At 37.5% G+C, this 15,237-nt stretch overlaps 1 protein-coding gene across 1 annotated transcript in view; it reads right to left on the reverse strand.

The window, feature by feature from the left end:
- The window catches only part of SEZ6L (seizure related 6 homolog like), a 3,056,071-nt gene that overhangs the window by 1,724,259 nt on the left and 1,316,575 nt on the right, over positions 1–15,237 (reverse strand). The window contains exon 3 of the mRNA XM_044068481.1: positions 14,735–14,868. Coding sequence (XP_043924416.1) covers positions 14,735–14,868 — 134 coding nt within the window. The remainder of the gene's footprint in view (positions 1–14,734; positions 14,869–15,237) is intronic.

Raw genomic sequence — 15,237 nt, forward strand, 5'->3', positions numbered from 1 at the left:
TATTAGATTTGGGCTTACTTGTGATAGGTACAGCAGCTTCAATGCATCCATTTAAATGTTTGTGCAGGGTTCCAGTGAATAATTATGCATAGGTAGCTGTGTTCCCATGGTGTGGGAGAGCCATGAATTTTGACAAAATATTGCTTGATAGAATGTAGTTTACTTTAGAATTGTTCCTAACTGTCACAGGTTTAGTTGTTTTTTTGGGGGGTGGGGGTTGGTTTATATTTCAAAGGAAACAGCTTTGTGGTCCAACCTCACCAATGAGGATGTGACACAGGTGAGGGTGCAATGCTTTCCCATGTTGGCGAGTACTCGGTCCAGTATGTTTTATCCTCTAGTTGGAGTACACACTACCTGGTCCAGGTGTTTGTATGGCTGAAGTCCAGGAAACATTGTGCCTGTGAGTTAGAGGCAGTGTATATTTCCCAGTCTATAGGCAGGTAGTTAAAGTCTGCCACGAATAAGGTATCCCGTTGTTTGATGAGTGCTTCTAGTAGGTCTAGATAATAGTTGTGAGCTTTGTGGATCACAGATGGTGACCTGTATCTGGTCAGGGCATGGTAAGAAGTCTTATCTATGGAGATCTGGGCATGGATGAACTCCAGGGCATCATCCTGTTTAACCAAGTTAGAGCTGCATTTGTTGTTAATGTAGATTGAGACACCTCCGCCTTTAACCCCTGTTTGTGCTGCTGTTGGCCTAAATGTGTGGAAGACACTCTAACATGTGAGATTAGAGAAGCTGCTATTAAACTTGGGGACTCCCTGATACTTCACTCTGGCTGCCTCATAAATATAACTTTGGGAACATCATCATCATCATCGACAGAAGGTATCCATCATCTGGTGTTAACTTAATAAGATTTGGAGGACCCCAACTCTTAGTGGTACATGAAATTGCATTCTGCTTGGCCTTGTATCTAGCATGTGCTACCCATATCATTTGCCTTTTTCTTGCACTGTGCTAGTGCTCTGTTTTTGCCTCCAAGTGCATTGATTTCAACAACTACTTGACTCCAGGACTTTTTCCTCTCTGCTTGTCTGGGCCCCCCTTTATCAAAAAAAGTTTCCCCGTATGTCTTAATATGTCCTAAATGCTGTCATGAAGACATGCTTTTCCTCATGGCTGAAGTTATCCTTTCTGTGCTTTGATCCCTTATTCTCTATCAGTACTATGTGGCAAAAAAAAAAAAAAATGGTTACAATCAGACATTGTGACAGTAATATTTGGATGTCATCGGCTGTTAAGTACAAAGAACCCACAGTAACTGTTATGTAAGACAAATAAATATGAATATTTGCACACACATATGTGTGTGTGTGTGTGTGTGTGTGTGTGTGTGTGTGTGTGTGTGTGTGTGTGTGTGTGTGTGTATATATATATATATATATATATATATATCTCAATATATCCATACAGACTTTAGTCTTATGTTAACTGCTTTTCATTCAATCACAGTAGTCAACCAAAAAGCAACTTGCCATATTCTCTGCCATTGTAGTGTATTTTTTTATCAGTCAGTACCAAAACATCAGATTCATCTCACATGCCTATTCCTGTCCTTTGTATACTGAAATCCCTCTAGTAAATTAAGCATTTATTGCCATATATGCACAGTCAGTATGCTACACATCTGTAATGCTCATTTTCTATAATCACTGCTTAATTCCACAGTTCATAAATGCAACTTCAGAATGACAAAGAAAGTTTTCACTTAGGCAGTGGTATCGACACATGCATAGTGTACATCACAATTCATTGCAAGTGACCTTTAAAACAATATTACAATATTTTTTAAAGTATCATAATAATAATTTCTAAAAGTTTTTTTTACTTTACTACATCTGTAGTATCCTAATACATTTGCCATCTATCACAGCTCTTTACAAATTAATATGGAGATGCTCGCGCTATTGGCAAAAATTCAGGACCATTTGCAAGTGTTATATACAAATTAAGTTAACTTATATGCATATCTATGAATCATACTAGTATGCAAACATGTCCGAGGTATATCAGTGAAATTCAGCATTTTGCTAACTGTGAATGTATATTCAACATTACACAAACTTATTTAAAAAAGACATGCTGCACATGTTTTCAAAGTCGGCAACACTCTGTAGCTGGCCCAAGCTTTTTGCGGAAATGTGTGGATGGCCGTAAACTAGTCAAAATAAGAATGCACTTTAAAAATTCAAAATGGAGTTATCTGAATGTCTGGTTTTCAGCAATCTGAAGGTTAAACCCTGCCATCCAACACTGTCTGTCACACCCTAGCAACTCACAAGTCAAACATATTATAAACTGATATTATAAAGTCATAAAAGTAAAAAAAACAAAAAAAAAACAAAATCACACTGATATTGACATTTATTCCCCCACCAAAAAAAAAAAAAAAAAAAAAAAAAAAAAAAAAAAAGAAAAGAAAATGATACTTCTACCATATTACATGACACATATTGATGTTAAAGTACAAAACAAATAATTTTTATCAATAAGCAGTAATACTACAGGTTTTTAACCACACATGGAAAGGACAGGTAAGTGTTTTCCTTTAAGATAAAACCGTATGCGAAAAAGTAATTTTGGTTGCACTAAATTTGCCATTAGTATCAATGCCTGCTATAATGACCGTGCTAGCAGAAACCGTTTAGTCAAGGTGATGTCACACTCAACAGGGAGTGGTTCTAACCCTGATTAATACATCCCTCACTATGCTTAACTCATTCTTGTTCTGGGTCTTCAAAAGTTGGTAACTCCTGTGAAGGCATGAGCTATACTCCTAGCTGGTCTGATAAGGAGACTGTGATCATGCGTTCCCTTTTGCATGATTCATACCTGGAGAAGATTGAGGCATGCATTAGAAATATCACATGGAAAAAGATTGAAATCTGGCAGGAGTTGGGTGACCAGCTGTCAGTCCTGACAGGTATAACCTGCTCTGGTCAGCAGTGCCATCACAGGTATGAAGATTTGCAGAAACATAGGGCTGACCACCTGGCTGAGTGGGCAGGCCAAGTTGAGTCAAGAAGGCCGGAGTTTTAACTGAGTCATATAGATAGATAGATAGATAGATAGATAGATAGATAGATAGATAGATAATAAATTACTGCTATTGTGAAATGCATAGGAAATCAGGAACATGTATGTAATCATACATGCATCCCTTGAGCAAAATGGAATATTAGTACTGTATTAACAGATTATAATAATAAACATACATGTCAGGTAAGAGTATTAAAATAATAATCTGTATATGTAACTGTGTACATTGTGTACTAATTTACAAGTATCAGTAATGGAGAATGGATATATAGTTATGAAATAAGAATTGCAATTATAGATTTTTAATTTTTTTACCACTGCATGGGAAGAGATGTAATAGATAATATTACATGAAACCAGGTTTGTGTAGGCTGCACAAATATAACTAAAACAGTTGCTAAACACAGTTGTTTGTCCAGATGTATTTCTAGCTGCATGTACAACATGTCTGAAATCTCAACCACCACACCCTACTTAGACTTCAGATTGAGGTTACTGTACTAAGTATATAACCAGCACAAGGTTTTCTGAGAATACACTGTTTTGCTTCAGTATTACTTATTAAATCAGACACAGTTCTACTGAAAAGGAAATGTGCACTTCCTTGATTTGATACATTTCAGCATTTGCACTTTAGCTATACAGGACAGAGTGTTGCACGTATTTTGAGAACAACATTCAAGACACCTGTCATATTTTAATATTATCCTTCTGAATGAAAGAGAATGTTAGTACAGTATTAATTCATGCAGGTATGTATATGAAGGGAAAAGAAAGAGGAAAAAATGAGTTAATGTTTGGCCAGGATTATAGATGTATTTATATGTAGCAGAAATTCAAATGCAGGTTAACAAGACTGGCCTTCTTTCTTTTCATCATAGTTGAGGAAGAAATTAGATACAACAGCCAGCAGCAAAAGAGAAGATCAGAGCGATGGGTATTTTCCTAAGTATAACAACTGTATAAAAGTGAATGTTCTTTCTTATTATTTCATTCTATGTATAAAAAATAATTACACAGTACTTAATCTTTAATGGTAACAGAAAAAGTCAAAAAAATGTTTTAGAAGTGATTTCTATATGACTCCTAAAGACAATATTGTTATCACTTCACAGATGAAAAAAATGCAACTGAAGACTTAACTGATCAAAGAAATGTTTTATAATCTGATTTTTAACCTGATTAACTACAATAATTACTGAGTTTTTTGGTAATGTATTCTATGTATTGAAAGTATATAATCTGAGAGAAGCACACACCCCATTAGAAAGTCAAAAGCCCTTGTCATTTCTCTACAAGTAGATAAGCACTACTGTTATCATACTTTTCTAGTACAAAAGCACATCCCAGATCACTGACCCACTGTATGCATAAGCACTTTCCATGCACAAGTTTTACTTCAATAAAGATTTTACTGCAGTATTTCAGTATTGTATAAAGTACATGTAAACAGTGTTGTGGGGATTTATTGTGCTTTTTCTGTATTGTCTGTCCCTACCATTTTTTCTTCTTTTTTCCTTTTTTTTATTTTGCTTTTGCATTCCTTTCTCCATTTTTTGTTTTGCTTCTCTCCCATTTCTTTTCTATTTTCTTTTTTTTTTTTAACAGATTCAAATCCCTCAGCAGACCAGGCACATACCTCCCAGGCTAGAGACACATCACCCTCTGCCTGCCCGGGGACATCCTTGAAGGGTTGGAGTGGAGACGCCACTCCTGCAGGCACTCCAGCACATGGCAATTCAGCAAGCCTCACAGTAAGGAGGCTTTGGAATTTGGTGGAGGATGTACTGGTAGAGGTAGTGGACAGGAGAATTCAGCCATTCAGAGCCTCTGTTTAGTGTGTAGAAGACATGTTCTCCCACTTGGTGCTGACCAGCATACCAACACAAGCCCCTATCCCCTCCACATTGGGGTCCTCCACTGCATCTGGCAATGGATGTATTTGAAGCCCTATGGACTGGAATTCCTGCTGGAACTTCCTCAGCCCTTCTTCGCTTACCCTTTCTCCTTCACTCCCTTCCCTATTTCCCACCCACATTACCTTGTTATTAAAAAAAAGGGGGTCCATCAATGAAATAAAAGATAGTGACCATTCTCTCGATCCTCCTCCAGCTCAAACCCTCTTGATGTTTCCCTTGAGTGTTCCCCTCTTTGTTTTTGTTTTCCCTTTTTTCAATCTTTCCTACCTTACCCCTCCTGTTCTTTAATTAAACCATTAAGGTGTCAACAAAATGATACCCCTATATAAAAAATTATAAACCACTTATCTTTTTTAAAAAGTCAGTCTCGACTGATCTGTAGTCCACAGTTTTCCTAAAACCCTTTGATTTGTGACTGCATTTAGCCACACTTGCCCAAGATATGTGAAAAAAAACTTATGATTTTGCAAAATAATTTGCAAGTTCATAATACAGACCTTTATACAATCTAGTCTTTTGCAAAAAGTAGTTGTGTTTTTTAAAAAAAAGATTCACTTTTCCATATTCATCACAAATGGTTTTCACTAACCTTATTTGCATATCATTATAGCACCACTATATGCAAATAACAGTAATGCATTTGTGAAGTCCTGGACTATGAATACTGGCCTAAGTCTAAAATAAATTCACAACCTCATACTCTGTAAACACAAATGTTTATTTTTAACATTTTACTTCAGAAGTTAAAGAAATAAAAAAAGAAATATAAAGACTGAAAAGAAAACGTGAAACAACTCCAACCAATTAAAATTTAGTTCAACAGTACCAAGTATGCAACAAAATTAATCTCCAACAATACCAGATACAGTAAACAAACAAATAAAAGATTTTGCAATTAATACTGTCAATGTGAATAAAAACAAACCGTAGGCATATAATTGTAATATGTATGCAGTACTAAGGAAAACAAAATAAAACACATTTTCTAAGGGACAAGTCCTATTACACCCATACCTCTCAAATGTACAGGTTTTCGCAGAATGTCCAGATTTTTGCCTCATATTTTTGCTCTGTTTATCATAAAATTGTGGTTTTCTGGCAAATCACTGGCAGATCATTGAGGGTTTAAGTCACAAAATAATGAAAGACATTTAAATTTCAAACTTCATACCCTTCAGAAATTTTATTCTAATGCAAAACCTGTTATTCTATTAACTTTCTAAGTTTGTAGGAACAATATTTAAAAAGTGTCACTATTTCGTGGCCTTTGCCCCCTTGTTATTTATGGTTTTGTCCAGATTTCTTACTCTGAGGTTGAGAGGTATGACTACACCCCATGTTTGTATTTCACCCCCCAAACCTCCTTAATTTTATTTTTCTCACTCCAGGGTCACTATAACTTAAGGAATGAGTGATCAAATGCAGACATTGAAACATTGAAAAACTGCTTTCTTCGGCTATCCCAGGGAAATTGCAGCCTCAGAGAACATGAAAAAAATTAGCATGGAGGTGCTATCATATCTCATGTACATGCTGTGAGAAACAACAAATGGCCAGATACTCATCAAATTGTAAACTTTAAGCAGCTGTGATATGAGCAAATGTGTACGACACAAGTATCTATAAGCTGCTGCTACATTCTTCTGATCCTGGCAGCTCTGCTTATGTACTCAATTCTTCTCTCTGTCCAGATGCATGAATCTACTCAAGATGGACAACTTCTAAATTACCAGGATTTGCTATTAGACACAAATATTTCATCTAGTGGTCATAGAGTTTCTGTCATAAAGTGTACTTGTGGGTAGAAATTCAGTATTTGGTTACTTTGTAGGTTTTACTGAAGCCTCTTCAGTCATGACCATGTAGCTGAATGGCACTATCATGCCATTTTGTCAGAGGTTTGGTGACGTGGGTATTAGTTCTATTAGAGCCGATGGTGTAGTACCCTGCTTGCATAGAGTTATGGTGGGGTAGAAGCTTTGACCCAAATGTAAAACAAGTATTGATAAAGTATGTTTTAGTCAACCAGTTCAGAGCAAATGGACTTCAGTGAAATAATCATCATTTAGGTCAGTTGTATTAATGCTGAGCCACCAAATGGATGGTTCAGTTCTCCATGAACTAACTTCTAGTATTGCCCTGTGTCTTGCTGGGTTCCTCTTTCTATGGGGATTTATCTCTAAACACCTTATCATTGATATCCAGTGGGAGAAGGAAGGGTAAGTACCTGGAAGAAGCATCACCCTGCTGACAGCCTAGATTTGCTTATACCCTAATAGACTCCTCATTGCCTATATACAGTGGTGTCAGTGCAGGGTTCCATGATCATATATTGCAATGCATATATGTCTCTGCATTTAACTTTGTTGCTGGCATTCATTTATTTCTTGACATCCCACAAGCCAAGGATTAGCCTTCAGACAAGACAAGGGGACAAACTTGTAACAAGGTCTGTCCCCATGTTTTCCTAAAGCAAGGAATCCTAGCACTAGCTACTCAGTCTTATTCTCCACCTAATTCTCCAACACCCGGGGTACTATTTATTTTAAGATCATTATCAGCACAGTAAGCACCTTGTCCCTGCTCCAGCAGTAGTGACATTAATTTAGTTCATGGGATAAATACGTAGATTAAATGGCAACAATTGGAAAAGGTTTCCCTACTTGTAGTTCCACACCATAGCCTGTGTACAATGTTACATTATAGATCATAGGATCATAGGAAGTCACTAGGTTAATGGCCCTAGGGTCATTACAAGACTAGCTGAGCTCTACTGATATTTCCATGATCAGCATCTATTGCCTCTGTCCAAGTGGGACACAGGTGGAACCCTCAGGGTTTATTCATGGTTACCCATCCAATCATCCAGATTGTGTTTGAAGATGGCCAATAAGGTGCTCTGTTTGACATGAAGTGGGAGTGTGATCCAAAAGTGTGGTAACCTTGGGGAGACAAATCTGTTCCTCCAGCAGGTTCTATTAATGTCACATACCAGGTTAAGGTCTTTAGACCAAGTAGCCAGTGTACCATTTGACTTGCGGATATGCAGCATTTCCAATAAAGCAGGGTCAGAGATCACCTCTGAGCAGTCTGTAAGAAACAGAATAAAGCAACAGTAATTTCAGATGATTCATATAGGATGGATGCTGAAGACTTTGAATTTTCCTTGTGAGGAACCTTTGCAGTCTCTCCAATTGCTGTAGGTTCTTGCAAAGGTACATACCAAAAGGGGGGTTGTACTTAATTATTGGCCTGATGAGGGAAGAGTACAGGGAGGTTATAATTTATTTTTTTCTGGAGGCAATGCCCTTACTTATGAGATGAGCAATATAGAATTCCCTTCTTACCACTGTGGAGACATGGTGATCAAAGGTAAGGTTGCTGTCAACCTGTGTGCCCAGGGCTGTCACCACTGAGTGCATACTTACGGTGTTGCTATTGATGTGGTAGTTAGCAGGAACATCTCTCTTACCAAAAGGGATGATAATACATTTTTTGCATTGAGTTTAAGGCCATAATTTTGGCACCAATCATTTGTTTGTGTAAGAAAGACCCTCTTGTAGGATGTTGACATAGTTTGGAGATTCTATGACTGCTCCCTCTTTTTCTTAGACAGCAATTTCTTCCTCTTACTTTAAAGCCTCTTAATAGCAGTTGTCCACCAGGCAGGTCTGCTCTTCCTTAAGGAGTTTGTTTTGGTCCTATCAGGTATGGACGAGTCAATGCAGTTATGCATGTGTTTATATAGCATATTGGTGTAGAGCTTGGCATATTTGCCATTTCCATCTGAGGGGGGAGGTGCAGTGAACCTATTTATAACATCTTCTAAGAGGTTATAATCTGCTTTGGAGAATTTCTTTAGTTTAGCTGCTGCTGGAGGGGGCAGGTGTGATAGTTACTTCAAATGAGACTGATTTGGGATCAGATGTCACAAGGGAAGACCTCACACTGTTGATGCTACTGTGTTCCCCCATATTGCTAAACACCAGATCCAGAATGTTGGCAACCCTTGTGGGGAGGGGGGGGGGTCAACCAGTTGGTCTAGGGAATTAGAGTTAACAAAGTTGAGAAACCTTTGGGCAAATGATTTTGAGCATAAGTAATTTACCCAGTCAATGGAAGGGTAGTTAAAGTCGCCCAAAACTATGGTGTTCAGATGTATCTTGATAGACTCAAGTAGATCCAAATAGGCAGAGTCCTGATTCATGGAGGATGTCCTGTAGCTGGCAATAACTTGAATAGGTATCCTACCAACAGTTAATTGAACCTGAAGTATCTCTAGGGAATCATACTGTTTAACCAATCTAGATGTGTATTTATCTTAAATGAATATTGATACACTGCCTCCTTTAGTTTTCATGTCTTCAGTTTGTGTTCTGAATGTGTGGAAGGAGGTGTAACCCAGTATGGCTGGGATGCTGTCTGCAGCCTTGAACCAGGTCTCTGTGCCTACATTTTCCAAGGTGAGAGCAGCTTCCAGTGAGTACAGTTTCAAGTTAAGACTCCTAGCATTTAGCAGTAAAGCCTTGAGGTTGCTTTTAGATTAAGTTTTTATGTCAGGAATTTTGTCCTTGAGACACTTCCTAAAAAAGGCACTAAGGGGATGGCAAGAGCATTAGCCAGTAGCTGAATTCCCAGGGTTGACAGATGAAGACCATCTCTGGCAAAGCATCAAGGCCTGTCGATCACGTCATCCCAGGCTGGTAGATATTGGATCCCCTTAGAAAGACACCAGAAACTAAGCCAATTATTGAAGTCAATTATTTTCTGTTTGTATTGAGGCATCATCCTAGTTGAAGGTAAAATGGTGCTTAAGGCTAGGGACATACCTGCTTGAGACACATAGTTGGAGAGCTCAGTCACATCTCTTTTCATATAGTCCAGAGAGGTGCTTCTCAAGTTGTTCACACCAACATGGACTATGACAGAGTTATAACAGTACCTGTCGCTGAGACACTTGAGTGCATGTGTGATATGGCGGATGCTGGCACCTGACATACAGCTGACCGTGACCTTTTCCTTATCCAGTCTGGTGAGGGGGACATCTGTGTATCTCATGACAGAATCACATATGACTAATATGTTTGGTTTTGTGTTTTACCTTAAGGGCCTAGTAGGTGAAACATGGTGCTTGAGCTATTATGTGTATTGTGTTCTGCAGAGGAAGTATTATGTGTAGCATGCTTGTGTTTGGGAGGTCTCTGGTGTTTAGGTATGTTTCTGGTGGGGACCTCCGCATATGTAGGTATGTGTGATGTGGCTTTGGGTGGAGTAGGAAGTGAGGTGTACATGCTGACAACCCACTCATTGTCATATGTACTGACTGGTGCATGAGAGAGCATGGATTCATCGTTCTTAATACAGTTGCATCTCTCACATGTTGAGTTTATGTGTACTTGAAGTAGAGGATTATCGGTGAACATGAGGCAGTTGCTACACTGCCCCAGGATGCCCATGTTGACCAAGATGGCTGGAGAAAATGTGGCAAATTGTCCATCCATAGTGTTAGGTACATTTATATGGCCAGGAAATGAGGTTACACTTGGGAATGGCTAGTGGGTGAGATGAGTGTTGGTACCTCTGAGGCTAGGCTAGACAATAGAGCAGGGTAACAAACAAAAAACTCTGGAGGACTATCAGCAAAGTGCTAAGGGAAAATGTAACAAGCAAAACATTTGTGTCTGTAACCACCAACAGTAACCACTGCTATTTGGCAGTGTACAATGATGTGCTACACACAAACAAGCGCACATGTGAGGCTTAAATAAAACAAGAAATAACCATTTTAACTCAAATTAGACAATAAGGATGGTCTCCCTGAGCTCTAATGCACTCACCCTAGATTCGATGGGACCCAGACAGCACTCTCCTACCACAATGGTGCAGAAGTGCCTTCCCCAATAAAGATGTCTTGAATTTAATGCTCAGAAGTTACAAAACAGACCCAGAAACAGCAAATCTAGAACTGGGCTATGCTACAACTTAACTAGTACAGTATATAGTAAAATGTGACAAAAAAATGTTCAGATAATTCAAACAGACAATAGAATGCAAATACAAATTAAATGTGCAATATAAGAGCAACAACAGGCACGTATAATTAGTTATAAGCAATGGATGCCCCAAATCTTTCAGTATCTCAGTAAAGAGCTGGTTTTAGTGCTCAAGTGATATCAAACAGTCTAGATTCAGCAAGCCTGAATATAGCCTATGCTATAAAATGCAGAAGTACTAGAAATTCAAAGTGCATAAAATCAGTCACAACAGCAAAAAGTTTAAATAAAGCAGCAATTCAGTAAAAATCTATTCTCAAAGTACAATGTAGGCTTTAAAATGCTTATTTTTCAGCAGATTTTAGTATTCAAATGACACCAATCAGTTTAGATTCAGTCTAGATTCAGCAAGCCTGATTTTAGCCTATGCTTTAAAATACAGAAGTACTAGAAATTCAAAGTGCAGAAAATCACAGTCACAACAGCAAAAACAGTTTAAATAAAGCAGCAGTTCAATACAATACTCCCACAACAGTGTAGATCACAAATCTTCCTAGTGTGAAATAACTGGTCTAGAACCCAAGATCTTAAACCAGAACCATGTCACTTAGAATAAGAGGCACAATAAGCCTTCATCAGCAATTCTCAGCTTAGAAAGGTGTAGGCCACAATGTCCTGCCACAAGAACCTATGCCACAAACCTTCCTAATGTAAAATAACTGCTTTTTTTGCCCAAGTGCTTAAGCCAGAACTAAGACCCTTCAGAATAAGACACAATAAGTCTTCAACCAGCAATTTCCAGCTTAGAAGGGTGTAGGCTATCCTCTCCTGCCAGAAGAGTTTAGACAACAAATGTTCCTAATATAAAATAATTGGTTTGGAACCCAAGTGCTTAAACCAGAACAAAGACACTTAGAACAACAGGCACAATAAGCCTTCCCCTAGCAACTGCCAGCTCCGAAGGGCAGAACCTATTCTCTCCTCCCACAAGAGTGTAGATCAGAAACCCTCTTAATGTAAAATAACTGGCTTGAAGCCCAAGTCCTTAACCCAAAACTAAGAGACTTAAAATAACAATTACAATTTAATCAAGCTAGTAACAAGCAGTAATAAATGCAGCAGAATAAATGCAATTGAACAATTTTAAGAACAACAGTAAAAGCAAAATAAAGTAATAAAGTAGGAAGAGAGATAAATACAGTAAAAGCATCTGAATAAAGGAAGGAAACAGAAGAAAATTCAAGGTTATGAAACTAAGGGGTGGGCCTTCCCAAATGATCTCACTGTAATCAGTAGAATGAGCTGATGTGATAGGACTGGTAGGAGTGTCTAATATCACATTTAGAGTAGAGGCAGGAACTCAAATGCCACCAAATTTTAAGAATTCAACAACACTTGGGTGAGTGGGTGGGAAAATATAATAGAGAGAGAAATCAGAACAGAAGTAAGGATTCCTGCAATGTAAAGAATCCTTGGAAATAAGTTCATTAGCCCTGAGAAATGTTCACAACACACAAAAGCTTTGCAAAACTTAGAAATAATTTTGCAATCTCAGAAAGCTTTTGCAGAATATTGTTAAAACAATAACCTAAGAGCAAAACAGTAGATGAAGTTTCTTTAACAAGTACAGCCCAGAAAACAGTGATAAATTCAACCAAATATATAAATGCAGCACAGAATTGTTAAATATCACTGAAACAGTTAAAGAAAGTGCAACATATGTATGTATATCAGCTTTGTATCTCTAGATGGTTTTAGAAGCAATCCAAATCTTGCAGGCACAGGTGAACAGCCAGGCACAAGGAAGCTCTGAATAAAAGAGCAGAATCCTGCAAAATGTCATTCATTTATACCAGCAAGATGAAAGATTTTCTAAAGTTAAACTCTCAGACCAATCAGATAAAAACACAAAAAACTATTGACCAGTAGTTCCCACCTAAATAAAACAGAGATCAGAACAGAAGTAAGGATTCCTGCAATATCAAGAATCCTTGGAAATAAGTTCACTAACCCTGAGAAATGTTCACAACACATAAAAACTTTGTAAAACTTAGAAATATTTTGGCAAACTCAGAACAGCTTTTGCAGAATACTGTAAAAACAGCAACTTAAGAGGAGTACAGTAGATGGAGTTTATTTAACAAGTGCAGGCTGAAAACAGCGATAAATTCAACCAAATATATAAATGCCGTACAGAATTGTTAAATATCACTGAAACAGAGTAAGTGCAAAAAATATACTTATATCAGCTTTGTATTTCCAGATTATTTTAGAATCACTCAAAATCGTACAGTGAATAGCCAGGCTCAAGGAAGCTCTGAATAAAAGAGCAGAATCTTACAAAATGTAATTCTTTTATACCAGCAAGATGAAAGGCATTTCTAAAATCAAACCCTTATGTCAATCAGATAAAAACACAAATCGATGTTGACCAGTCGTTCCCACCTATATAAAATGGAGACAGAGATCAGAGCAGAAGTAAGGATTCCTGCAATATAAAGAATCCTTGGAAATAAGTTCACTAATCCTGAGAAATGTTCACAACAGAAATGACTTAGAAATATTTTGGCAAACTCGGAATAGCTTTTGCAGAATACTGCTAAAACAACAACCTAAGAGCAGCACAATAAATGGAGTTTCTTTAACAAGTACAGGCTGAAAAACAGTGATGAATTCAACAAAATATATAAATGCAGCACAAAATTGTTAAATATCACTGAAACAGTTAGTGCAAGTGCAAAAAATATACTTATATCAGCTTAGTATTTCCAGATGTTTTTAGAAGCAATTCAGATCTTGCAGCCACAGGTGAGCAGCCAGGCACAGGGACTCCAAATAGCTGTACTATTTTAAGGGATACTTCTACTCCCAGCAGCATTTCATGAAACAATTTTCAGAGTTTTAGATACTGAAATATAAATACGCCTGCATTACAGCATTAATATGGTGGTCGTGCTGACACATACCCCTGTAAAAGTATTATATCTAGCAACTTATTCTTCACTGTGTTACTTCAGAAGGAAGCCTTTTACTTTGATGAGACTGTAGAACTTGAAAAGAGGTATTTTTTGCTTAATATGCTCCTAAAATACATTTGATTTCAACCAGCAAAGAATGCAGACGTTTCCTATGAGCATAAAAGATGCAGCACACATTCCTTGCAGCATGCATATACTGTTTACATTTTGTTGTATAGTTTGTAATGAATGTGGCAGCTGTGATCTGCAACATGCTGCACACTAAGGATACTTTTGCAACTGAAGTGAACACCAGAAAATAGTTCCTGTTGCATGAAAGTCTGCAATGTTGAACTCAGTTATATGGTACAGGATGTGATGTATGGCCTGACCCAATCTTCAGCAATCTGGTTCACAAGAATGGGTTATTTCTAATCATTAGGAAAAGGCCCATATAGCTGTAGTATGGGGAAAATATACTCTTTTGCAAAACAAAATGGTGCAATGTTTCCTACATGATTTGAGGTTCTTCTGCCTTTTTGTTTGTTTTATTGGAGCTGTGTTATTTTTCTGGACTAACAGACTTTGCACTGATGCCATATCTTAATAGCATCCATTTCATTTTCAAATAATTTACTCAACCTTTGTTGACAAATTGGTCAATCTACAGATGTTTTCATGGCTTTTTGCAGTAGAGTGAGGCACTGATATCATGTTTTATCACTGGCATTCAGAAAAACAAAACAAGAATAACATTAATTTTCTTCACAGTATAAACAGGTAAATCAAATGACTTCAATTGGAAATGTTTTCCTACCTGTAGTTCCACACCATAGCCTGTGTACACTGTCACATTATAGATGCACTCCAAATAACTGTACATTGGTAATGGGGGATAGTCTGCCGAATCAATGTATCCTTCTGGCTCGGAGAAGTTTACGCTGCACAGAACTAAAGGTAAAGGATAGTTTGATAAGTTGCCAGCAAAGCACTGTTTTGTTAAATATAATGGATTTACTGGAAATTAATTACCTCCCCACCACCATCTTTTAATTCCAGAAGTAATCTTACATCTCATTTCAATTTAACCACAAAGTGCACCAGCCATTCTAGCAGTTATCACAGCATACGTTAGACTGCATAATACTTTCTTAAATATTCATCTGCTTCAGGAGAAATGATTTAAAGGATTGAAAATATTTCCTTCAAAACTTTAATTTGAAAGTCAGCATCAATGCAAACTGTGCTTCAAAATTTAAGAGCTGATACTCATACCTCTCAAGTGTACCTCATTACGAGGAACGTACCTCATTTGGGGTC

This window comes from Protopterus annectens, chromosome 4.part0 (genome assembly GCF_019279795.1).
Source record: "Protopterus annectens isolate FY-2018-M chromosome 4.part0, PAN1.0, whole genome shotgun sequence".
Lineage (NCBI taxonomy): Eukaryota > Metazoa > Chordata > Ceratodontiformes > Protopteridae > Protopterus > Protopterus annectens.